Source organism: Eptatretus burgeri, chromosome 6, assembly GCF_056783735.1.
Source record: "Eptatretus burgeri isolate ZD-2024b chromosome 6, Ebu_testis_v1, whole genome shotgun sequence".
NCBI classification, from domain to species: domain Eukaryota; kingdom Metazoa; phylum Chordata; class Myxini; order Myxiniformes; family Myxinidae; genus Eptatretus; species Eptatretus burgeri.
Genome location: NC_140966.1, coordinates 6,400,478 through 6,427,977, shown reverse-complemented (window position 1 = coordinate 6,427,977; position 27,500 = coordinate 6,400,478). Strand labels below are relative to the sequence as shown.

Below are 27,500 nucleotides of genomic sequence, written 5' to 3'. Positions count from 1 at the left end.
ATCTAGAGTGAGGACCTATTGTCAATGTATTTTGGAAGAATACCTTCGATGCTAATGTGATACCAGTGCCTCAAATTCAACTTCGCTCTTTGGAAAATACCATGGCCTCTGCCTACTATCGAAGCCAGTTTGGCAATGTGGTTCACTCATGATTAGTTGTGACAGAATGTGAGGCCAAGGAGCTTCAGGGATGCTATATCTTCCAGAGGTTTGTCAATGATGTAGACTGAGGGTTCCAAATCTGATCCTTGTGGAGGAACACAGGGAGCACGTGACTTTCCTGCATTGAAAGACTTGTTCCAGGCAACTGACTAACAACTTGTTTTTTTCCAGTTCTATGGTGAGACCTATCTCAGAATTCTAGTGTCCTTTCCTGCACAAGATGAAGCCATCCACAAAATTGAAGCCATCCACCCAAGAAAGCACAGAGGTCATTGATGAAGACAAACAATAATTAGGTTTGTTTTAAAGCGTTGCCTTGTAGAATATCGTGTAATAAAATGCCATCAAGAGCAACCCATTGTTCCCACCGATGGAGAACAATCTGATGACTATTCAAGGAGAGGCCTTTGAATACCATTAATAAAGAGCGAGGAAAGTAAAGCTGTGTACAAGAAAGTTTCAAAAGCTTGGGAGGTCTCCAATGAGATGGCCCTCATCTAACTTTATAATTGGGCCCTCCATATTTTTGTTCAGTGAAAAGATGTAACGTGTCAATAGTCGGATAGTTGAGCGGAAGCTGCAGAGAAGGCTGATTAGTCTCAATTTGATTCTAGTGAATAATGACCTTTGCAACTTTCCAAGATGAACCAACTTTCTCCATCCAACCTGCTGTTGGTGTTTTCTCCTTTCTCCTGCTGTTCTCTTTGTTATGTTATGTCCTGATTTGTTCTATCATGGCTCTTCCACGAGCTTCGAGCATGTATAAAAAAGGCAGAAAACTATCTCAGAAATACGTGGAGAAGATTGAGGAAAGAGGTTAGAATAAGGCTGATCCACAATTATTTGGGATTACAGTGCCAAGACTGTCATGACCAGGAGTAGGGGTGGGGGGGAGATGGGGTGGGAGTGTTAACATTAACTGGTAAATTCTCAATCTGAGTGGAAGAAGGTCAATGTACTGTATAGAGAGAGATTGGGACCATACTCTGTGCAGAGCGTTGGTGCTGCATAAGCAGTCTCCTTCGCTATTGGGCACAATCCTGGATGGGTCACCACTCCGACACAGGATACCAGCATGCTGGCACTCATTTTGCTGACCTTGGAAGGATGACAGGCCAAGTTAACCCCACCTGGTATTAATTCAACAGCTGAGCGGGATTTGAACTTGAGATCCTTGAATCCGAAGCCCACCACCCTAACCATTAAGCCAACACAAGGCATACTGTATATAGAGCAGTCTGCTATGGAGGTCATGTAGGTGAGGGAGGGGTGGGTGAATAGTGAGCAGTATAAGGGGGGATTGGGTACTTTGGCCTTTTCAATAAAGGCAGTTAGAATGGTAAGCTTTTTCTTTAGCAGTGTCCAACATTGTTCTGAAATCCTTAAGGACTGATGATTTATGCAGAGTCAGACTGAATTGACCAGCTTTGGAGGATGCTGATAGGTTTCAATGCAGCTGAACTTGATGTTGGGCTTTGGCTCGTCAAAAGACTGGGATAAACAAGTTGTGGAATATCGTTTTGGACAAATGCAGGCATGACAATGAGCTGTTGAAGGAGTGAAAACAATTGAGGGAGGTGATACTGGACCATTCTGTGAGGGGGGGGGTAGCTTATTTCAGACCAGACCAATCTGCCTTGCCAAACTGCTATACATGCTGGCACCTATGCAAACCACCAAGGAGATTAACTTTTCCATAATGGCATGATCAGAAGAGCCAAGAAGAGCAAAAGAGAAGTAGGACAGGGGAAGTTTGACATGACTAAGTCTGATTATAATTTCCACAGATTGTAAGGAAAGAACTATGGTGGGAGGTCAGCAGAGTATCTCCCTCTGAAGAAAGCATCTCAGATTTAGGAGTCAAAGCTGGGAGGTCTGTTGTCTGGATAGAGCAAAGTGAGAAGTTTTATGGAGGCACGAAACCAGAAATACTTCATGAGCCGGGTTGGGGTGGGAAAGGGGAGTGGCTTAGGAAGGGAGACATTGTGGGTAAGGGAGTTTTGACATGTTCTGCAATACCACCGCGAGGACATGAGCTGGATGCGTCAGCCTAGGAAGGAGTACAAGGATCGAGATCAATGTCTGGAACATTCTATGTGACAAATTGCTCAGAATGCATGATTGACGACTGCCTTGTACTTTTCTTCTTTGCATTGTTTGCATTTGAATAATTGAGAAATGCAGTTCCACGAGCAATTGTTTAATCTTTTTAAAAATTAATTATTGCCTAACTTTTGAGATTCATGTTTAACTCAAACATTTATAAGTGTTTCAGTTATTAGAAGCCATTGCCCCAGTGTGTCATCCATTGATTTATGCAGCTAAACTGACTCCATGAATGACAGCTATACTAGTTGATGGAAAGATCCACATCACACATCCAAAAAATGAAGGAACCAATGACAACCAGTGTTCTGTGAGCTCCAAATTATAAGATTACAAATGGATCACAAATACATATGCATGCAGGTCCTGAGAATAAGTGCAGTTTATGATGACAGAATGTATGAAAAATGAATGAAAACAAAGCTCAATCAAAGCACAATAGTGTATTCCCTTGCAAAAGTATGGTGAGGGTTACTGCATGTGGAATGTTACATGACACCCACATCTTGGAGTGCAAAAATGCACAACAGCTTGCACTCGATGTCCTCCAAGCGTGAGTGCTGTCAGTAGGTGATATATGGGGCTTCTGAGGCAACCATTCAAATGAATGGGGAAAAAGGGAAAAATGTTCTGACTCAAACCCCAAAAGTCTAAAATGAGAGACTGATTTTCTCCCCCTTCCATACAAGCAAATGTAAAATTGAGACTGACTGATTAAAGCACTTCTTTCTTTTCATATTTTCATTCCACTCAAACAGCGAACCAATGAATATTTGTCCATGTTCTACTTTTGGGAATAAATTAATTTTCCTATTACATTCATCATCATCGAGTATATTCACAAAGATTACTTTGGAACTTGATTCTTGGTTTATGTGTCTTTGTTGAGCAGAGATGAAATGATAAACTTCTCTTATTTGACCACCTCCTGAGCCACATCATTTTGAGATTGCAGTAAATTGTTTTTCCATTGTTCAATTGTTAACCATCAAAGTTTTTCAGTCCATTCAAGGATTTTTTTTTCTTTACATCCTCCAACTTGTTTGTAATTAAATTTATTCACTTATTTGTTTTATCTACTTTTACCCCAGTTATTTTTTCAATAAGACTTATTTTATATTTCTCACATTCTTTATGTTTCCCATTTAAATACAAAGGCTGATTACATCTCCACTCTTTGGTTTGGTTATTGCTTGGTTCTCTCATTTATAAATCAGTACAAAAAACAGCGGTAGCCTGTTAAAATTCCCAACACAACATCTTAACACTTGTACTTGTAACCATAAGGGAGACTATTGATTCCATTCTCTAAAATATATATTTTATCATCAAAAGCTCCTAATGCTTTCTTATTTATGTCTTCTGCATATAATTGATGTTTATAACTTCTTATTGTATTCATTTTTCTGTACTCTTCCTTCTTTAAGGTTAAACAGTTGTCATCATGTTTAAAGCTTATTGTTTCCTTGATTATATTTTTCTTTATTCCCTTTAGCTTCTTATCACACCTTTCAATGTTATTATTATCAATATACGTAAAAGCATAAGACTTTGATCTAAATCCGATAAATTCACTCATGACCTTCCCACCCAATTCATCTTTAAAATTACCAATAACCTTTTTATTCTTTGATGAAAACAACACATCACCTGACTTATAATTACTTGTATCATATATATCAATATTATCAATCATATCCTCATAGACATCACTTGTCTTAATTTCTAATATAAAACTATCTGTATCCATATATAACAGACACATTATCCTTATCCTTTGACTTTAAATTGTTATAGTAATAGTCATACATGAACGACTTTGATAAGTCAAGAATTGATGTTCCTATATAAATAGGTTTATCAATTTCAATACTCTCTTTTTTTCAAACGAATAGCACAAAAGTTCTCTGAAAACGCCTCCGCTCGTTCAAAACTTGGTCTATTAATGAACTTTGAAGCCTGTTTCCAAGATGTAGCAAGTCTTGTGTTTTGTCGATTCCTAACATTTTCCATAGTCTTTCCAAATACAGCGTTATTCATTAATTTATAAAAGTCCTTCTCAAAATCTGTTTTTGCTTCTGTTCTCCTTTTTGTATTAAAACCAATATACTTCTTTAACCAATGACTTTGTTAAAATTTAAAAATCCGATATTTTTCTCACTCTCAACCCAGCAGATAAATATTGTCTCAAGTTCCTTTGATGCAAAACATAACTTTCTTTATCATTTTATGTAGTAAGTAGTTTTTCTTGAGATTTGCCTTTTATATTGAATGACTGTTGGTAATCACTTAACCATTCTTTTCTTGGACTTTCTTTATCAGGGGCATAAGGTTGGTCTTTATGTTTGTGATGAAGTTCTTCTGGATATTTTAAATCAACCTCAAAATAATATCCAACTTCAGCTTCATCCAATTCTTTTTGAGAGGAGACAACAATGTCTTGTAAAACTTTCCATAATGTTTTTCTTTAACCCATTTAAGTTTTCCATCAGGTAAAGATTGAGACATAGCCCACCCATGCAAATTGTTAGCATCATAATACATCAGGTAAGAGTTGTCCTCATTCTTATTATAATCAGGAAGATATTTGTTATTTGCTTTAGCATATCTCTTGGAACATACTTGAGATATTCCTCCTCTTTTAGCCTTCTCTATCATTAAAAGCATATTTATATCACTGATTAATTCAAAATTTTGTTTTGTCATTTTTAACATAGCACTCCAAGCCAAACCCAGGGCTGTGTTATAGTGAGCGGGGTCTAATCCAAAATAATTTTTATGATGACAGACTGTTCTAAAAGTTTCGAACACCTCAGTCAATAACAATACATCAGTTTTAAGATACAAATCATGATATTCTCCAAGATTCTTTATATTAAACTTCTCCAAAACCTTTTTGGCTTGTGTTTAATCTCCATCGGAAAAACGAGTTTTATTCAACTTACCATAGAAACTTTCCCTTGAAGGAAGTTGTGTTTCTTTAAACTTCTCAAATGAATCCATGTAGTCATACGGATATATTGCCTTTTGTGATAAAAGATCAATCTCTTCTTGATTTGAGAAATGTGATTTAAGATTCGGTAAGTTTTTAATATTTGATGCTAAGTTAGATAATGGACTTGCCATAAACTTGTATGTGTCAAGAAATCTGATGTGGGTTATGGGGGATGTATGAATTGTTTTTGTGAATGAGATGTATTTTCGATCTGTGTGAGGAATGGCAGAAATATCTCCAGATGTCTTTGAAAGTTCATTTATAAATAGATTTGTGTCATCGTGAGCGTTGTTGTGAAGAAGGACAGGAATAAAGTGTGGAGGCTTGTAATTAATATTACAACGGAAATGAGCGGGACCTCTATATTTACCAGTAAGATGACAGTGATCCCGAACCATGACCTCCCCCTCAATTTTCTCCTCACAAATATGACAGATACTGTTCTTTCTAAATTCATTTTTCTCTCCCTTTATTAATGACATTGGTTTATAGGTTTTAACCATTGTTTCTCTTAGTCTTATACAGTCTTTTTCCAATCGTCTTACAAACTCCTCTGAGGCATCTTCTCCTCTATAAAGTTCTAACTTGTATTCATCACCAACAGATGATTTGATATAATAACAGAAACCACAAGGAGTATGTTTTTGATATTTATTTGTGTATGACTTATTTGGATTTGGAGAAACAATATCTATCTTTTCAAGGATACTTTCAAAATCAGCATATATCACAAACGGATGTTTTATAAATTTGTTAAAAACTTTGAATGATATGTTTGGCCCTGCTTTTGGTAAATTGATTACGGTTGATTTATGATTACTACAATATTTTGAATGTTGATTTAATCGTTCTTTTGTGTGAAAGGAGTTGAGACATCTCTTACAAGGATACGTTTTACATTTTTAGCTCGCCTGTTCGAAGAACAGAGAGCTATAGCGATACCCCCGGCGTGAGCGTCAGCGTGAGAGTGTAAATGTTAAAGTCTTTGGTGCAAGTTATTTTGAAGCTTGCCATTCATTTAATATGTGTACTAGGATGCTGATATGTGGCATGGAGGTTCCTTTGGGGTATATTATTGATGTAGTGAATTTGAAATTAAAAAATAATTTCAAATTTTTAAAATTTTTGACCTGTTTTGAACTTAACTTTTTTTGTAGCACATCAACATTAAAGTTTTTTTCCTTTCTAATGTTTTTATCTCCCACACTATTTTTTTTACTGATTACAATATACAAATGCATATATTGCTTTAAAATTATTTGGATCAGACTTCACTGCAATGCTTTATAAAAAATATATTATTAGACTAGTCTTTTAAAAACGATAAATGTATAAACAGGCGAGCATTGGGTGACTTTGACACCAGCTCTCTGGTCTCTTATATAGTTGTGATTTGGTTAATCTTGATAAATTTTTCATGAAAGCATAATGTTATTTTTCCTTTGAAGTAAAGTAGAGAAGGTCAATGTGTGTTTCATCATTTTTATAGTTTGAAATTTTTAATATCTGAACTTTGTTTGTATCCATTAATCCATATACATTAACAGATAGATTATTCATTTTCTCAAATTTAGGAATATCTCTCAATGACATTGGAAACTTTAAATCGTTGACATTTAATGTATTCTCGTATTTCTTATAACGTTCAACCCTTTCAGGATTCCATTGTAGAGGATGTAATTGAGCAAGAACAGACCATAGAAAATATTTATTATCTTTGTTTTGAATATTAACAACTGCTTTCTTAAGTTTTATCTCATTTGGTAAATCAATACAAGAGGATCTGATTTTAAGATGTGTATATCTAAACAAATTATTTTTGTAATAGTAAATCCACTGCCAACTACAGTGTTATCAACATCTTGTTCTTGTCTCTGGAGTTCATCGTAAACATCACATCTTACAAAATCTTGAAATTATGGGATAAAGTGAGGGTTTGTCCTCATATAGGGAGTCGTTTCATCGCCTTGTCTTACCATATTGAATTTGACTCCCATATAAAACTTTAAAGTTTTCATTTCACTTAATGTGTTTTTAATTATAGTTTCAATACTTTGTTTAACCATATCAACAGCTTCCATGATTGAAGATGGTCCAGGGTCTTGAAAGTGAAACAATCTTATTTTTAAATGCCCTTGAAATGCCCCATCAGTGTTTTCAATGGATAATTTAGTGGCACCTTCCCTTTCTTCATTGTTATTGTGTTTGCGTGATTGAAGGTGTTTATTATAAAAAATAAAAATAAATAAAAATATCATTATCACATCTATCACAACGTTTTGTTTCTTGGTCAAGTGGAGATATTTGGCTCCACAAGGAGTATGTTTTTGATATTTATTTGTGTATAACTTATTTGGATTTGGAGAAACAGTATCTATCTTTTCAAGGATACTTTCAAAATCAGCATATATCACAAACGGATGTTTTATAGATTTGTTAAAAACTTTGAATGATATGTTTGACCCTGCTTTTGGTAAATTGATTACGGTTGATTTATGATTACTACAACATTATGACTTGATTTAATCCTCCTTTTGTGTGAAAGGAGTTGGGACATCTCTTACAAGGATACGTTTTACATTTTTAGCTCACCTGTTCGAAGAACAGAGAGCTATAGCGATACCCCCGGCGTGAGCGTCAGTATATTATATAAGTGGAGATATAAAGAGTGAATGTGTGTTTTTTGGTTTGAAGGTGTTTTTTATAACATTCCTATTCATGATTACAAACATCGCAGTATGTTGTATTCACCATATTTATATAACAAAACATTCTTAAAATAAAATTTTCTTGATGAAAATTCCATTTCATTTATAGGTGAATCTGTGCTTAAAACCATTTTATCCTCTAACTTTTTTCACTTCATAAATACAATGTATCAAGACACAAAAGACAAGTTTCAATCAATCTCTTCATTTGTAAAAGATACTGAGAAATATGTCAAGGATGCAAAATTGAATGAAGATAAATATAACAACTATTGGATAAAAACAATTATGGTGAATAATATGAGTTCTTCAATTTCCTTCAGTGGAAGGGATTTTAGTATATGTGGAAGAACATCAATTAAAGTAGCTCGAACAAAAGTTTCTCCTCTCCTTCTGGCAATATATTCAAAACTAGAAAAAGCAATGAAACCAGAAAAAAGTATCAAAAAATAAAAACCTTATGGATGAAGCTTTAGAAAGAAAAGATAAGACCATCTGTAATATGCAAGGAGAAATTTGTATTTTTTTCAACAACCCTAAAGATGTAAATCCTGATGAAATAAAGGATGTTAATACATCAGGTGAAATGACATTTCATTCAATAGTAGTTAAGGATCATTTTAAAATTACCTTTAATAGAAAAAATGTAGTAGTTGAATCTGTTCATGAAAAAAAGTATATAGATATAGATAGTAATGTTTTTTTTCTCGTATATGAAACCAAGAGTAAAAAAAATATCTCGTATGTTAAAAGTAAAAATAATAGGGTTATACAAAAAGGTACATGTTCGGTGTGTGGCTCAAAAAAGAGTGAATTCATCACCAAACACAAACGAGGGTGAGATATACAAAAGTTTTTATCAGGAAGTAAATTTACAACAACTGGAATACCAGGGGAATTACATCTACCAGGGTATTCTTTCTGTGGTCCAGGAACAAACTTGAATAAAACATTAGATGAGGCTGTCAATCCTAAACCGTGGAGCAAACCTCTCAATAGGGTTGATGAAGTGTGCATGAGGCACGATATTGATTATGGAAATAGCACAACGTTGGAAGAAAAACACGAAGCCGATAGAGAAATGTTGTATAATTTGTCTGATACAAAATCTAACCTTGAGAGAAAAAGTTGATAGGTTAATCGTGAAGAAGATGGTCAGTGCTAAATTGAAACTTGGACTTGGAAATTCAAAAAACTTATAGGTTCTAATGATGTCATTAAGATTGAAGAACAATGAGCTCATGAATTACATAAACCAGTAATCACAAAGTTTCATAGAAGGAAGGTTTATTCCAAGGAAGTTGATTATTTCTGGTCCGCTGATTTAATTGAACTCAATAATGATAAGGGGTTCAAGTATGCTTTAACCGTTATTGATTTGAGGAGTAGATATGCGTGGGTCTTCCCTTTGAAAAACAAAACCGGGAATACACTCATGTTAGCTTTCCAACAGATATTTAATAAAAGTAAGTGAAAACTTAAATGTGGACTGATGAGGGTACAGAGTTCTACAACAAAACATTTATGAATTTTCTTAAAAATAACAACATTATATTATACAGCACCTTTAATGAAGGAAAAGCGGTTGTTATAGAGCGATTCAATCGCACTTTAAAAGAGAGACTTTATAAAAAAATTCACTCAACTCGGTTCTCAACAATGGTTATCTTTAATTCGGGATATTGTAGATAAGTATAATGATACGATTCACACCTCAACAAATACTAAACCATCAGAAACATTTACAAAATTAGAATATGAAAAAGAGATTAATGTTCGAAAGCCTAAGTTCAAAGTTGGTGATGTAGTAAGAATATACAGGTGGAAATCTCATTTTGAAAAAGGTTATACCAAGCGATGGACAAATGAACTTTTTAAAATCGTTGATGTAATAGATACAGTTCCTTGGACTTGTAAGGTATATGATTTAGAAGGGGAAGAGATTCTTGGTTTGTTTTGTTGACAGGAATTACAAAAGACAAAGATAAATTGACAAAAACCCTTGGACTTACAAATTATGTGATTCAAAGGGGAAAGAGATTTTAGGTTCATTTTATTCACAGGAATTACAAAAGACAAAGTTAAATCCGAAGGTTTTTTTTTGACTCCGCCCACACAAGCCCCACCCACACAACCCTCCCCCCACACACACACAAGCTCCACCCACACAAGCCCCACCTACAAAAGCCACATCCACACAATCCCCACCCCACACAAGCTCCACCCATGCAAACACCACCCACATAAGCCACATCCACATCCATCATATCCACATAATCAGTGATTAGTTAATTAGTTCCCCACACACAACATGTTTATTTCATTAAATAAAAATTTGCTCCACCCACACAAATCACATTCACACAAGCTCCACCCATCCACACAAGCCCCACCCACCCACACAAGCCCCACCCACCCACACAAGCTCCACCCACACACAGAGTGGTGGGGATCAGGGAGTTAGCAGAGAGAATGTTATGCTTTATGAACAAACACACAAACACACAAACACATACACACATACACACACTTAGACAGTGATAATTCCTCACCTTGAACTCGGGATCAAAGGACGTGAGAGAATTTCTTTCCAGCCAACAATAATATCATTCACTTATTTTCCAAACTAATAAATGTCTTCAAGAAAGTTGTTCATTTTTATCCATTCCTCGTGATATTCAAATAACTCATTTTCAACATCAGTTATCAACGATGTTCTTATTGGGGAGAACCTGTTAGAAAAAAACAATAATTATTAGTTTTATAGTGATTTAATTCTGTTTTAAACAACAAATAATTAATTGCGTCAAGAAATCTCACCTGACAACTTGTGAAAATGATTGATCTGCAAGGTTGTAGTAAAAATCTGAACGCTCCATATTCAAAATAAAATACGTTCAGCACAAGTTCATTTAAATAAGCAACTTGATGACATAATGGGAGATTTCACAACAATGGTTTTTTCAGGGTGTGTTCCCACAAAGGAAATGACCGGAATTTTTTGGCTTGGTTCGGGCGAGGCAGCTTGGCTGACTCCAAAATGACTCATTTTAACACAAAAATGAAACATCTTGCTTTAAATTATTTTGAAAAAACCTACGTTTAAAAGCTGTTTTTAGCTAAACTTTGTTCTGTTAGTGTTGTGATGATTTAAAATATAACCACGAGAGACAAAGGCACAGAATACTTCCTCATTTTCACATTACGACTGTTCTAAAAACACTTACCCATTTAAAAAAAAACTCACCCGAACAGCCCTTTTTTTCGTGCTTGAAGAGATAAAGTGAATATAATACAAAATTAATTTATTCCCTAAAGTAGAACATGGAAAAATATTAATTGGTTCGCTCCTTAAAGAAGAAGGAAGAGTACAGAAAAATGAATAAAATAAGAAGTTATAAACATCAATTATATACAGAACAGATAAATAAGAAAGCATTAGGAGCTTTTGATGATAAAATATATATTTTAGAGAATGAAATCAAGAGTATCCCTTATGGTTATAAGTACAAGTGTTAAGGGGCATCTTTTTACTGATTTATAAATGATAGAACCAAGCAATAACCAAACCAAAGAGTGGAGATGTAATCAGCCTTGGTATTTAAATGGGAAACATAAAGAATGTGAGAAATATAAAATATAGTCTTATTGAAGAAATAACTGGGATAAAAGTAGATAAAACAAATAAGCGAATAAATTTAATTACAAGTAAGTTGGAGGATGTAAAGAAAGAAAAAAATCCTTGAATGGATTTTTGACCTGAACTTTAATTGTTATCAATTGAACAATGGAAAAACAATTCACTACAATCTTAAAATTATGTGGCTCAGGAGGTGGTCAAATAAGAGCATTAAGAGAAGTTTATCATTTCATCTCTGCTCAGCAAAGACACATAAACCAAGAACCAAGTTCCAAAGTAATCTTTGTGAATATACTTGATGGTGAAGAATGTAATAAGAAAATTAATTTATTCTCTAAAGTAGAACATGGACAAATATTCATTGGTTCGCTGTTTGAGTGGAATGAAAATATGAAAGGAAAGAAGTGCTTTAATCAGTAAGTCTCAATTTCACATTTGCTTGTATGGAAGGGGGAGAAAATTGTTCTCCTATTTTAGGCTTTTGGGGTTTGAGTCAGAATTTTTTTTTCCCTTTTTCCCCATTCATTTGAATGGTTGCCTCAGAAGCCCCATATATCACCTACTTCTGTCCATGGTGGGCTGGTGAGAAGGCTGACAACACACCTCTAAAGGACACATGGGTTATTAGCATTATGCAGGTGGTCATATTTATTTGCACTAACAATTGCATCGTAGAAAAGATGGGTTTAAGTTTTCTGTTGGATTGTCTACAGACATGACTATGGAAGATGTACGAGAGTTTGAACGTGTCACCCAAGAGGCCACCAATAGCATGATTGGAATGCGGAGTGGAGATCCAGCAGCCAGTGGACCCATTCCCTCGCGGAGCCAGCCTTCCAGTGCCCCAAATACTCCATTGGTCACCGATGCACCCGAATTCTTCCTTTCCATCCCCAAGGATCGGCAACGCAAATGCTCTGCACCTGAGACCCTAACACTGCATCAGAAAGACTAAGATGCCTAGGCCTTTCACATTTTTGAGAGTTGTTTGAACCTGGTAGAGGAAAATATATTTTCTCTCTCAACAATATGTAATTCTTTCCAAGTTTGATCTTTATTGATATCTGGGCAGTCCTGCATATCTATGAACAATGATTTCAGCTGTGATTCTCGTACCTCAGTAATTATGGCATTCCAATAGCATGTATGAAAAAGATTTGTATTAAGAAATTGGCTTTCTTACTTGCTGTGTCGTGTATATCTCATCAAACCACCATAGGACCAAGTTTAGTAGCCCACAGATTCTTACTGGAAGGCCATTGTGGACTTGACCTTTTATGGTGGTATCAACTCTTGCTCCAATTTATTTTGAGGTCTCGGGCTTTGAAGTATGTCGCCTCAGCCTTAAGGTGAACTCGTGTTTATGTTGTCATGTTTTGAGGTCCGTCGATCTCTGATTATCCCTACTCGACACAATTTTCTCGTATTTTTAAAGGGTTTCAACCCTCGTGTTTTGTTTTTTTTGCTCTGTTTTGTCAACTTCACTTAATTGTGACCAGCCCCAAAGAACAAGAACCTCAACCTCATTCTGGTGAAGATACAACCCAGACGCCTTTGCTTATTAGAACTTGCATGTTGAAGAAAAGGAGGAAGCACACTTGTTTAATTAAAGTCGCCAACAGCCTTATGTTTGATTGTTCACCTGACTTTGGCTTTTTGGTATATTTGGCAGCCATTGATAACACTCAACCCTTAACACAGAAACTGTGGCATGTGGTAGAGAAGCAGACGATATGAACGCCAAAATGAGAAAGGAAATTTATAATGCATTTTCCTCGTACTTTTAGCAGGTGAAGTTTCCAGTGCCAAGTGTAGCGTTTGTGAAACCAGTAGCCATTACGTTTTGTATGGATAGAACCTGAAATCTTTTGTGCATGATATTTTGATTGAGACGGACACACTCAACTTGGCTGTTTTTGAAGCCTTTGTGTTTCTTGTTTTTTGGGGGTTTTTTTTGTAATCACAAAAATTGATTATCCAGTATTTAGTGAAAGGAGCAGTTAAATGTCTCGTCATGGTCAGACTGTCCCCTGGTGTTCAACTTGACCTTTTAATGCCTATTATGCTGGCTGTATTTAGTCTCGGACTCTTGTATATGTCTGGGATCTTCCCAACTTTCCAAACTACTGTTTTTTTAAAAAAAATTGTTTGTTTTGGGGTTTTTTTTGTCTAATCCAAGTTTCTTCCACTTTGCCCATTAAATCCTATTGTATGTGTCCTCGTTTCTGTTAACCAGTTAGATGGTCATGACATTATATTTAACATCACTGTTTAACTTTAAAAGCTTTACATGTTCAAGACTGTTTCCATAATCATTGAGCATAATTGTGAACCAAATTTTGAGGTTTTTTTTTGTTTTTTTTCAGGCACAAGCTTTTTCTTGCTTAATTGAGTTGGTAAATATCGTTTAGTGACTTTTTATTTATTTATTTTTGTACAAATGCTCAACCACCCCCTTTGCCTCCTCTCTCTCGACACACACACACACACACACACACACACACACACACACACACACACACACACACACACACACACACACACACACACACACACACACACACACACTTTATGCCACTTTGTAAGATTCTTTCAAATCCTGCAAACTCCCCTCCCCTTTAGTTTTGATGTGATACGGTATATCCTCAAACTGAAGCATTGTTGTTCAAATGACTTTCCATACACTTGATTAATGTACATATTTGTACAAGCCTGGTACATATCACGAATAGCAATTTGATTGATTTTTTTCCTTTGTGTGCAAGACTTGTGCGTTCAATGTGTTTGCGATCTTATCTGGATATCCATTTACTATTTGGCTCCTTTAAATACTGCTTATCCAATGTATACAAATCCAGTGCAGTTTTCAAGGTTCTCTTGAATTTGGTTTTCTGCATTTTGCCTTTTCTTTCTTTCTTTTTGTTGTTTTTTTGTTTTTGTCCTCATCCTTCCCAATAATCGTTTTGATATACAATAAGTCATCAAGGCATTTCTCTCATAAAATAACCCAGCAATTTGCACTCTGTACAATTTACAGCATATTTTGCAGGCAGCCCTTTATAAAACTCACCACTTTATGGCTGTTTGCTTCCCACTTCCTGTTTGATTGACATGTTGATATGTCCATGTCAAATGTCTACATTTCCTGCCCACCATCATCGGCTTTCCTGAAGTCATCTTACTACTTCATCTGAAATTTTCTTCCCCCTCTCCCCCTCACCCTCCCAACAATCCCCATTATGACGATGAAAAAGGTAAGGAGTATTCTGCCTTTTCGTGATGCACTTCTTTGTGGTACATTCCTAAGGTCACTTTTTGTTTTAATACTTCGTGTTCTTTGTTTGCCATCTGATTGTAGATTGTTCAACTCGCCAGCATTATAGGTGGCCAATTATTGCCACGCTTTTTGGAAGCAGATCGTACCAATTGTTTCTGTCCATGTAAAGACTAAACCATATCAGAAATGTCCTATTTCTCGAGTGTCGATGGAAATGGTGATTCTCCGTACAATAGCCTTGCACTTTTGTTCTATTGAAAGCCATGCATGGTTGTTTCTCAATTGCTGGTTTTTCTCCCTTGTCTCCCCATTTTTCTCTCTCCGTTCGGCGCTCTCACTGTATATACGACGCATGGTGTTTTTGGACACATTGTAGGAAGATTTCATGTAATCTCTGGATGAAGACCGAACTTTTTTTCTTCATGTCTTCAAACTGCTAATGGTGCAGTGAACTACCTGTGTACTATAGAGCAATGACTTGCGACTAATGTTATTTACATATATATGTATTCCGTTTTTCTCTGCTTTGTTCTCTTTCTCTCCAGACTGGTACTTGTTAACCTGACTTGATAGTGTTTTTTTGCTTGAGGGAAGACGGTTGAACACTTTACATTCAGCTCGTTTGCGGAGCTGCACATTTTTGGCTTGAATAAGAGGAGAATGATTGTTCATTGTCATTTTCGAAATTGTACATATTTTAAGAGTCATTAGTAGTTTGCTTTATCTTGATTGTCCTGCCAATTATCGCACTTTTTCTTGGAACTGTTTCATGCCTGCAGAGCCATAAGCGATGAAAGGCTGAGGGTCGGGGTGGGGTGGGAGGGTGTGCAAGAGGTTAATTTTGAGGAAGGATTGATGAAAAGCATAGTTTGCTGCACAAGCAGGCCAACCTGTGGCTTTAAAAGGTAAATAACTTTGTATAATGCTTTTTGATCTCCCTCACCTTTTCTGCCAAAATTGGCCTTGTGACAATTTGGCTTCACTATATCGTGTTGCTTTTACTGGATTATTCATAATAAATGTTTTTCTTTATCGCTGCTTTGTGTATGTTGTATTTCTTTCAAGTATGTCTTGCTGGCTTATTCGCGTGTGCATTCGTCATTTTTTTTTTGTCATCCTTTGTTTGAAGGTTGAAATGCAATCAATAGTTGATGCCCTTTTGATAAAGCATGTAACTGATTGCTGTAAGGCTGTGTATATTTGGAAAGATTTCATTTGCACATTTGGAAGGTTACTGAGGAAGAGCTGAATGTAGGAGGGAATGGTGTAAAATTGGATAGTACATGCTGACCTGAGTGAAGTGCAACCAATAAATGATTTGAAGAAATTTAGAACAGATGGGGACATTCATGTATACATTTATTACCAAATGTATTCGCACTGCCCACCAATGTGAACCCTCTCAACATGCATGTGCATATTATTCCCACATTGCAAAGCAGCATGTGCTTTGCAAAGATGTTTTATTGTAATGTTTTGGACAATCCTGCATTATGTGCTTTGAAATACCATTATGAGGCCCTCCTGTCTACCAGTGTGACATTTCACCTTGTTGTACAGTTGTCTGATAGGAATTTGTTTGCATGGAAAGCAACAAATCTGTAATGTCCACCTTAGAATATTCTGCAATTGTTGAAACCCAATCAAACCACTCTCGGATGTCTTTTGAGGGCTGAGTGAGTGCAAGAGTCAACATCACAATTGACCACTGAACTTTCACTTGATCTGGAGGAATGGTGCAATATTACATTTTATCAACCGTTTGGTGACAGAGTGGTCTGAGCTGTGCTTATTGCCAAATTGGGACCAGTATTTACATGATGAGGAATCGTATTGGTTAGTGGGTAATTGATTACCCCACATATAACATGAAAGTCCCAGTACTTTTGGTAAAATAGTGGATGTGCCGGCGCATATATGTTCCATATGGGAGCATTGATTTGCATCGGCGATCTCTGCATAGTTAAGTTTTACCACTTGTTAACCACAATCAAATGTAACTGTATGAAGGATACAAATATTAGTTTATTTCATAATGTAGCCATTCTCAAAAAGGGTTAATTAATGTAGTGCACCACCATTTTTCAGCACTTTAAAACCTTGCCTTGAATTTGGCTTTGTGCCTTTGAGGCTTGTGGTAGAGCAAGGTGACTGAAGGTTATGAGCTGATGGTAGGTCAACAGTTGGACCAGAAGCAATGGAATGAACATACAGCAACTTGCAGTTAAGAGGGTGGAAGGCAAGATCATTGGGGCTTTTGAAAAAAAATTGCTGGGTTCGGGTTGGGATTGTAGCGCTGAGATGAGCAGAGGGAACTAGACTGGACCTAGAGCCTTGACTGCCATTTAAAAAGAAAAACGTCATTAAAGACGACAAGCAACGTTGTTAAGTTGATCCCACATGACTCGAGTTTTCCCAAAGTCCATATATCGTCTATCCAGGCAGTGTGAAAAGCTCATGTTTTCATTCAGTAAGCATCTATGATTTATGTTGACTATTCTCAGCCTTGAGCAAAAACCCAACAGGATGGATGCTCAACAAATGTTGGAGTGTTAATTAATTAAATTTTTTTTTTTTTTTTGCTCAACAATGATCCCAATTAATTTTTGGTGCCTCTAAAAAGCACAAAGAGGAGAAAAGAGAGGGGTTGTAAAAAAATTAAGAGTTGAGCTTGAAATATACTGTTGCGAATTCGCACCCGCCAGCGTGCGAACGGCCACGTGACTCGAATCTCGGCACGTCACCCACTGGACGGACAATTCTGTCGTGACCCTCTCGGACTAACGCGGGAGCTAGTCACGGGTGGGCCTTTCGGCCTCACCACGATCGTGCCAATCGGCCACCCACGTGGGATAGGGTTGTTCGCCAAACTCGACCTACCTAAGTACCCACGCGGAGGGTAGACCGGGCGATCGCACCTCGCCGCAGGTCGACCCCGGACACGGGCCACTTAAGCGACCCGTTCCGTACTATTGGGATAACCGAGCGGTGTTGTCGTCGGCCTCAAAGGTTCCGATTAATTATCAGGCATATTTAGCCCACTACCAACCCTTTACGTGAAGCAAGATGGAGATTCAATTAAAGAAAAGACGAAGCGAAACGGGAAAACAGTTCAACATGATGCACATTTATTCCGTGGCACAACGAGAGCACACATATACAATTAAAACAATTATGCACAAAAAGCAAATGTAACAAAAGAAACAATGACGCAGAAATACTACCGACTAAGACCAAAACACGGCAACACTTAACAGTTTTACTTCACCAGACTGGCGCCACACACACACGTTTACACAGAAACAAAAGAAAAGGCCACCCTCAAAGACAAGGGGGCAGATGGGGCCTGTGGGCCAATATTTGCGCGGGACCTGAAAGAGCGGTCAGGTCCGCGAGACCGGGTGGGTCCTACCCACGTCTTTGTGATGAGCCGCAAATGTGGCAGCGCGGCGGTGCCCCGACTTCGTGCTCCTTCACGGGTTTCGTTGGCACCGCTTGGAGTGGGGTGAGAACGGGGCCCCCTTTTTGCACTATCTCAGCGCGGGGGAAAGGGAGAATTGTTGATGCTCTGGGGAAAGAGTATAGCTGGCTTGCTTGGGTCCCGTGACGAGCGATTCCACCGCGACCTCGTCGCCGACCGCCGTCTTCCTTGCCTCGGACCCGAGCTCCTCGGTCTCTTCCCCCAATTGTCCTCAGCCGACTGCCGAAAACCACTGGGACGCCCTCGCCTCTGGACTCCACTCCGCGCTCCAAACTGCCTCTGCCCAAAACTCTCTCCGCTCTTCTGCCACTCTCCGCTCTTCCAAGGCCGACTCTGCCTTTTCTGCCACTCTCCGCTCTTCCAAGGCCGACTCTGCCCAAACCGACTCTGCCCAAACCGACTCTGCCCAAACCAACTCTGCCTTGCGCTTGGCGCTTTATAGGCCAGCAGGAGAACCCATATGCAAATTTCCGGATCAGGACGAGCTCGGGGGTGGAGCCACGCTCGCCCTTTGGACGGAGAAAAGGGGGCGTGAATCTCCCCTGATCCTAGAATTTGCATATCTCGATTCCACACAGACTCGCCTGGGGGCGGGGCCAAACCGCCCTGTGCTTGCTGATTGGACGGATCAGAAGTGGGCGTGTAGCATTCCTGATCCGAATTCTCCTCGGAAACGCCGCATTTTGCACTCGCGGCTCGGCACGTACCTTGTACGAGCCCAGGACAGCCCGACGCTCGGTGCTCACAGGTGGTGCGGGAATGGCCGCAGAAGGAGAGAGGTGAAGGTGGTGGATGGTTTATGGTGGTGGTTTATGGCCATGGTGCCGTTCGGAATGGCGGTGATGCGATGTTTGCGGGAGCGAGTTGTGAAGGTAAAGATCGTGGCTGTTGGCGTTGTTGTTGTTGTGAAGCGGCGTTGTGGTTGGTGGTTGTTGTGTGATGGCAGTTGAGACGTGGTTGGTTCAAAATAAAGATAGAACAGAAAAACGGCTATCTCAAAGGGTCGCAGCCTGAATGAATCACATTTATTCCCTCTAAACAACGGGTTTGGGCTAACTACACATGTACTTACAGAGATATCTCACCTACGGGACCTGAATGGTGGTTTGCAAATTTCCTCAACTGCAACAATACATTTGAGATATGTATCATCTACAAGTGGTTCTCTTGAACATTGCAGCTCATGTCAGCTGACGGGTGCAACTCGCATGCTCAGACTTGCTCGTTTTGCGTTTGGGCTCTGTGTGTCTGTCTGTCTGTTTGTCCGCTAAGAACTTTCGTGTTTTTCTCCGCAACCGCTTGTTGGTTTGAGATGAAATTTTCACCATAGGTACGACTACTCATGTAGAATGTTTTAATCACAAGGTCATGTGGTGTGACAGCCATGTTGGAAAAAATGGAGAAACTTTGGACGTCTAACTAAAACCGCACCAAGGAAAAAATTAAAACTTGGCACACGGCAAGTACTACTGATGGGGAATAACTGAGTTTTTTATGATGTCATGGGTGCCTTTGTTATGACATCAAAAGTGCATATGTATAACACTACATATGATCACTACAAAAAAAAGTTTGAGGGTCATCTTGGGATAGTGGTCGACAAAAAAAAATTGTTGACGTCATCGGTCACATGATTTGTCAGCCATACTGGTTTTTTTGTTTGTTTGGTTTTTTTAAACCTTCAAAAATCTCTGAAATAGCTGAACAGATCAAGGTGAAACTTTACACATGTGACCGCCTATCCATGAGGAACAAAAAGTTCACACATGATGTCATTGGTCACGTAGTTTGGTAGCCATATTGGATTTACCGCAAAACATAAAATCTCCAGAATGGCTGGACAGATCGAGGGGAAACTTCACACAAATGTTCCCCAAGGTATGCGTGTTCAAGGTTGTTAAGGAATAATTGATGTCGCATGGTTTGGCAGCCATATTGGATTTAAGAAAATATTAAATGATGTTTTCTCTGGAACAGCTTAATCGATGTGAAACTTCACAATTGTGATTCAGTCGTGATGGGGAATGCGTGTTTCAAATTTTACCTTGATTGAACATATGGTCTGGTAGCCAGAATTATTTGATTTTTTGATCTTTGATATATATATATATATATATATATATATATATATATATATATATATATATATATTATTTATTAAAGGCTCACATGGCTGTGCCTGGATTGATTTGAAGGTAGACTATCAGCTGAAATGCAAATCCTATCCAGGTTCCTCCTGATGACTTCATCTTTTCCTTTTGCTTGTTCGGGTTCCTTCTGATGACTCCAATGCAGGACTGCACCTATCTGGTCTTCCATTTGATTTGAATTGAATTTATTTTAATCCCATTCTGAATTTAATTGAATAATAATGTAAAACGTGTCGGGTCAGGTGTCAAATCAAAGCGGGGTTGCATTAAAGTGCAATGTCTTGGAACACTTCATCACTGCCAGCAGTTATAAAGTGGCTTCTCTTCTCTATTTTATTATGTCTCTTAAAATTACATGACACACCAGTACACAAAATACACCACACAAAACTGCACAACCATCACAAAACAAGTCCTGGTGAGGGTCTGCAATCTGATTGCCTTTTATCTTGTTGAGTTTTTGTTCAGTGTGCTGCACAGTCTGAGAGAAATGCTTGGTCTATGAACAATTTTGGATTTTGAATATGTTGTGTCAGCGATAAGATGTGATGTTTGCCTTATCGCTTGCATCTTCTCTTCTATTCTATTCTGCCTACCCTTTTAAAACAGATTATCATTGGACCAAAATGATGTTTCCTTTCAATTTGACTGAACTGTATACAACCACTCTTCACCTGATTGGCTATCCATCTCATCGAGTTACCACTGTTTGGGGAAAGGGCCAGGGTAAATTGAGGGCAAGCTTACTTTGGCTGGCCAAAACAGCTAAATTGAACATGGAAACACTGTGTTGGGCTGCACAATTTGTAGTGTGTGTGTGTGTGTGTGTGTGTGTGTGTGTGTGTGTGTGTGTGTGTGTGTGTGTGTGTGTGTGTGTGTGTGTGTGTGTGTGTGTGTGTGTGTGTGTGTGTGTGTGTGTATGTGTGTGTGTGTTTTGTTAGGTGTGAAGGGGTTGGCAGGGGGGGGGGGTGCAAAGCTAGAATGTGCTGAAGTAGGTTTAATTTGTACCTGTATGAAGGACACGTCAGAGATAAGTTTGATGTAACACTGGATGACCCATGAACCCGTTGGGTTCCTGTTGTGACAGCGGTTGATAAAAAAATAATTTCAAAAAAAACAAAGAAAAAGAAAGACAGCTCCAGGGAACTATACCGCTGAGGTTGTTTGCATTGATCAAATAATCCCGAAGAGTACTTGACTGAATCGAGAATTGATTTTTTAAATAATTTTTTCGTTGCCTGATTTGAATGAAACGTGATGTTGCGCGTCAATGTGAAAAAAAAATAAACGGAGAAAAGAAAGTCGACGAAATTATTGTGCGTAATCTTCCAAACACAATTTATTTATTAACGAACACGAAAGTATTTGATCAAAATGGCGATGTTTATTTTATGCTTAAAAATAAATCGTTCTTTGTCTATACTAAATGTTTGAGTTTTTTTTTTTAAATCATTCCAAGAAAAAAAAGATAGCTCCATTGAACTATTACCGCTGAGGTTGTTTACATTGATCAAATTCTCTCGAAGAGTACTTGACTGAATCGGGAATTGATTTTTTTCATAATTTTTTTCATTTCCCAATTTCAACGAAACTTGATACTGCAGACCGCAGGATTATGATGAGTAAGGTGGGCCGAAAATTTTTGCGCTATCGTGTACTGTTTTGGCTGTATTTTGGGAACATACATATATACAAGATGAGAGTTTTAGTAATATACAGACAGATGTTCAATCAAGAGGTGGTGAGCTTCCACTCTAAAGCAGTATTGGGGAAGGAAGTCTTGTGTAAATCCTCTTTTCCACAGCGGAGACTAGGTGTCGGGCTTGAGGTGAGTGAAAATGGACACAAAAGCCCTATGGGCATGATTTGAGGAATCTCTCCACTTGCTGCTTCATGGAAGATGTGTGCCAGTGGGAGATATCTGCTGCAGAGGGCCCTGGATGGAGGTGGGACATTTTTGAGGTGCTGCCGCCCTGGGGGGGGTGGTGGACGTGGGTAGGGTGGACATCCAATTACAGGACCAGCTGCGTGCCGAAGATCAGTTCTTTGTTGATAAAACCACTCACCTGCATGCACAAAAGCTGTTAACCCATGGACTCCCTCTGATATGAACCCACTACCAAGGACTCTGCTTATCAGCCCGAGAAAGCTCTGGCTGGCTGGCCATTTGATTCTTCTGGCCTTGCTCAACATCTGGCCTATCGGAGTGGTGCGGAGATGCCTGACCAACAAGATTTGATGGAGCAAACAAATTTGTTTGCCTTCTTGTTTGCTCAAGTCCTTGCCTGGCCATTTCATTGTGTAAGTCAGTGGAGTTTTCGTTTTATTCTGCAGTAAGTTTGGGTCTTTCCTTCCCCCTTATTCATTGTCTTGTCCACCATATCTGTTCTGGGTTTTGTTGTCTCAACTCCTCATGTCATTTCTCTTTTAATAAACCAATATTACCTCCACCACCAAAGGAAGATGAAGGTTATGTTTTCACCCCTGTCTGTCTGTCCCTGTTTGTCAGTTTGTGAACAAAATATCTCAAATAGTTGTAGCCGAATTCGGACGACATTTGGTGGACAGTCTGGGTATGTGACGCAGACAAAATGATTAGATTTTGGTTTAAGATCCGGATCCGAGAATTTTTTAAGTGATTCTTCGCCATTGATTGATGGGGCTAAAACAATCTATAGCGTGATAGCTCAAAAAGTTGTAGACAGATTTGGGTGAAACTTGGTGGATGAGTTGGTCAGGTGATAAGAACGTTTGGTTCAGGTTTGAATCCAGATCTGGCCTATCGGTGGGATATAAAACATAAATGAATAAGTCTGGCAGAGGTATGCACGCTACCGAGTGCCCTTCGATTTTTTTTTTTTTTTTTACCTCTGCCACCGAAGGTGAAGGAGGTTATATTTTCACCCCTTTCTGTCCTTGTCTGTTGGTTTGATTATGTGCAGGATATCTCAAAAAGCTGTGCATGGATCCGGATGAAATTTTGTGGACAAGTTCGGTGTGAACAAGGATCAACTGATTAGATTTTGGTGAAAGATCCGGATCTTGATCTGAAAACTGGAATATTTTTAAGTGATTCTTCACCATTGAGAGATAGGGCCAGAAAAGATATAGTACTGTATAGGATTATATTTCAAAAATGCATTGGTCCCGATGTGTTGTCGTGGATCAGGCATTACGTGGCGGAGGTATGTGCTCCACCGAGTGCCCTTGCAGTTTTTTTCTCTTTTTCTTAACTCGTGTTCATGCCTTACACTTCCTGCACTTGGGAAATACTGCCCAATTTGGTGATATTAAATTGGAAACAGAGACTTGACGCCATTAGAGTGGAGAGGAAATACATGCGCTGTCCACGCGCACCGACTTGCAAGATCGTTTGGCCGTGTGTGAAGGTTAGCGTGCTGTTTATGGACCTTCTAACGCAACAATGTTATATGAATCTTGTCGGGGAAAAAGATACCTTTGCCAAAAGATACCATAAGATATTCTTCGCTTTGAGCTTACTCCACCTTATCTTGCAAGATAATCGCATTCCATGATGTTGACATTTCTATGATAAAATGTAACCAAACTCATTTGTAAATGCACCAAAAAGAATCAAATTCACACAAAAAAAAAAAAAATGTTGATTTCAGAGTGCTGCTGAACTTGTGTTGTTCGTGACGTTAATTTTGTTAATGAGAATGTGCACAATTAACTTAGCAATTTAGTCTGACAGTGGCACAAGGATGCAAGACATTTGCGAGCTGCAGATGGAGGTCAGTACCTTTCACTTATCTTCACCTTCTTGTAAAGTGGGAGTGAAAAAGTGCTGAGAAACGTCTTGTCAGCAAGGTGAGGAATGTCCATGCAGCAAATTCCTTGTCGATTGGGAGATGCTTGTCCAAATGAAGATATCACTGTTGGTGAACGACAAGAAATTTTATCGAAAACAAATTAATGCAAAGGCTGATAAGAGAATAATGGGAATATGAAGTGATAAGATAAGAAGGAAAGGTAAAGCAGCGTGAGCAGAAGGGAAGGCAGCGCAAGTGGAGGTGAAGGCAACATGAAGGAAGTGGGGGAAGGGAAGGCAGTGTGAGGGGAGGATCCATCCAGACATAACCACCATCTGGAGATAACCACCATCTGTATATGTGTGGAGAGAGGCCACTGTCCAGAGACAGGTGTGTGAGAGAGGTGTGTGGGAGAGGGTGGTGCACTGGATTAGGAAGGAGTCGAGCGAGGATAAGAGAGAAAGAAAGAGAAAGAGAGGATGTGATGCTTTACGAACAAAACACACACACACACACACACACACACACACACACACACACACACACACACACACACACACACACACACACACACACGATTGGCTGATGTCGGCAATTTTTCTGGAATCTGCAGATTGATGTCGGGGTGATTACCAACTTCAGTATGTACTGTATACAACCCAAAAACCTTGAGTGGCTTTCAACCTTGTTTTGGAGGAATTTCAATAAACAAATTTAAAATAAAATAAAAAAAAACTTGCGTTACAGTTGTTTCAAGGAGATGTGCATCAAAATTATATTTATAAACAGCTGCCAATCGTTGTGTGAAGGGTGGAAAAATTTGGCTCTAACTTTGAAAACGCGTTAATGTGGCAAACGGCTCAAATTATGTGTTATCAAATATAATTTGCTTTGAAACTCACAAAGAGAAACACATAACCTTTTAAAAGCACACCCGGTTCATACAAAATAACCAATTGCTTTAGAAACCCTCAGGATGATAAAGGAAAACGTCGGCTGCTTCGTGCTTTAGTTAAAAGTTAAAACCTCCACCACCCATCATCGTCGTCATAAAATACGGAACGAAACTTTGTCACCAGTGTCAGCAACCAAGCATGCAGACATGCACACAACCTGTGGAGAGTCCCTTTACAGATCCAAGTCTACCCATATGTACCACATCCATGTGTGCTGTCCACGTACCTCAACCTTGTCGGAACTACCGACTGTACATACCCATCGGGACACAAACTGGACCGCTATTGACTGTATATGCTGGTATTGGCTTAATGGTTTGGGTGTTGGGCTTGGGATCATAGGAACCCAAGTTCAAATCCCGACCATTGAATTAATACCAGGTGGGGCTGACTGCCTGCCATCCTTCTGAAGTCGGCAAAATGAGTGCCAGCTTGCTGGTATCCTGTGTCGGAGTGGTGACCTGTTCAGGATTGGGTCCAATAGCCAAGGAGACTACTTCAGCAGCACCAATTCCCTGTACAGAGTATGGTCCCAATGTATGGACAGAGTTTTGATTGTATGGTGCTCAGCAAGTGGCTTAAGCACTCAAGCAAGCACTCCAATGAAATGGTTGATAAAGAATGGCTGGCTTGGCAAGCGATAATAAGCTGATTTGTAATGGCACATAACCGCAAAAAACTAAACCACCGATTTCTTAACATTTTCAGATCTCACTCAAGATTTCGAGTTATTTAGTCCACCTGATATGATCCTCCAAACTCAAATTATATTTTGATTCCATACTTTAATTAGTCCGTGAGAGTAGATCGTGGAAAATTGCATCATATAATGCATGAACTTGCTCCAAGCTCTGAATTTAAAAACTAAAACACTTAGAAAAGTGATGTATGCAGTGATTCGTAAGTATGTAGATGAGGCATTCAATGACATGAGTGTGAGGCAAGTGAAAAAAAGGATTTTTAGAGCTTTATCATTGTTAAACTGTTCTGGTCTGTTCCAATTCAAGGAATTGTTCTATGTGGGGCTGACTGCAGCCCCACATACACAAATTATGCACAGATGTTAACAGAAATAATATATAGGATATATATATATATATATATATATATATATATATATATATATATATATATATATATATATATATATATATATATTGTTGCGGATTCACGCCCACCGGCGTGCGAGCGGCCACGTAACTCGAATCGCGGCACGTCGCCCACCGGACGGACAATCCCGTCGTGACCCTCTCGGACTAACGCCGGGAACTAGTCACGGGTGGGCCTTTCGGCCTCACCACGATCGTGCCAATCGGCCCCCCGCGTGGGATAGGGTTGCTCGCCAAATTCGACCTACCTAAGTACCCACACGGAGGGTAGACCGGGCGATCGCACCTCGCCGCAGGTCGACTTCGGACACGGGCCACTTTAAGCGACCCGTTCCGTACTATCGGGATAACCGAGCGGTGTTGTCCTCAACCTCGACGGTTCGATTAATTACTAGGCGTATTTAGCCCACGACCAACCCTTTACGTGAAGTAAGATGGAGATTCAATAAAGGAAAAGACGAAGCGAAACGGGAAAAACAGTTCAACATAAAGCACATTTATTCCGCGGCAAACGGAAAGCACACATATACAATTACCACAATTATGCACCAAAAGCAAATGTAACAAAAGAAGAAACAACAATTACGCACCAAAAGCAATTGCAACAAAAGAAACACAATGCAGATCTACTACCGGCTACGCGAGCACACGGCAACACTTACACAGTTTTACTTCACAGACGGCACCGACAACACATATACTCCAAAGCAAAAGAAAAAGGGGCCACCCTCAAATACAAGGGGGCAGACGGGCCTGGGGCCGAGACCGCGTCGAGCCTACCCGTCTGGTGATGAGCCGCAAAATGGCGGTGGCGCCCCGACTCCGAGGGCCTCGCTGGCACTGCCTGGAATGGGGTGGGAACGGGACCCCCTTCTCACACTATCTCAGCGCGGGGGGAAACAGGAGGGGGTTGTTGATGCTCGGGGGAATGAGGATATCTCGCTGGCTTGGGTCCCGTGACGAGCGTCTCCACCGCGACCTCGGTCGCGTTACCGGCCTCCCCTCTCCGCAGCTCCCCGACTCTGACATGAGCGCCCTCTCGACTGCCTTCGCCGCCGCCACCACCACTCTCCAACTCTCCACTCTTCTCAGCTCCGTCCAACTGCGTCCAACTGCTTTCCTCTTCTCAGAAACTCTCAACTC

General features: G+C 39.1%; 1 protein-coding gene across 1 annotated transcript in view; it reads left to right on the top strand.

Annotated features, from left to right (window-relative positions):
- The window catches only part of LOC147024185 (cytoplasmic phosphatidylinositol transfer protein 1-like), a 202,391-nt gene extending 186,466 nt beyond the window's left edge, over positions 1-15,925 (top strand). Inside the window, exon 9 of the mRNA XM_085883853.1 lies at positions 12,325-15,925. Within this exon, the coding sequence (XP_085739979.1) occupies positions 12,325-12,566 (242 nt within the window). The 3' untranslated portion in view covers positions 12,567-15,925. The remainder of the gene's footprint in view (positions 1-12,324) is intronic.
- Positions 15,926-27,500: the final 11,575 nt, after the last annotated feature.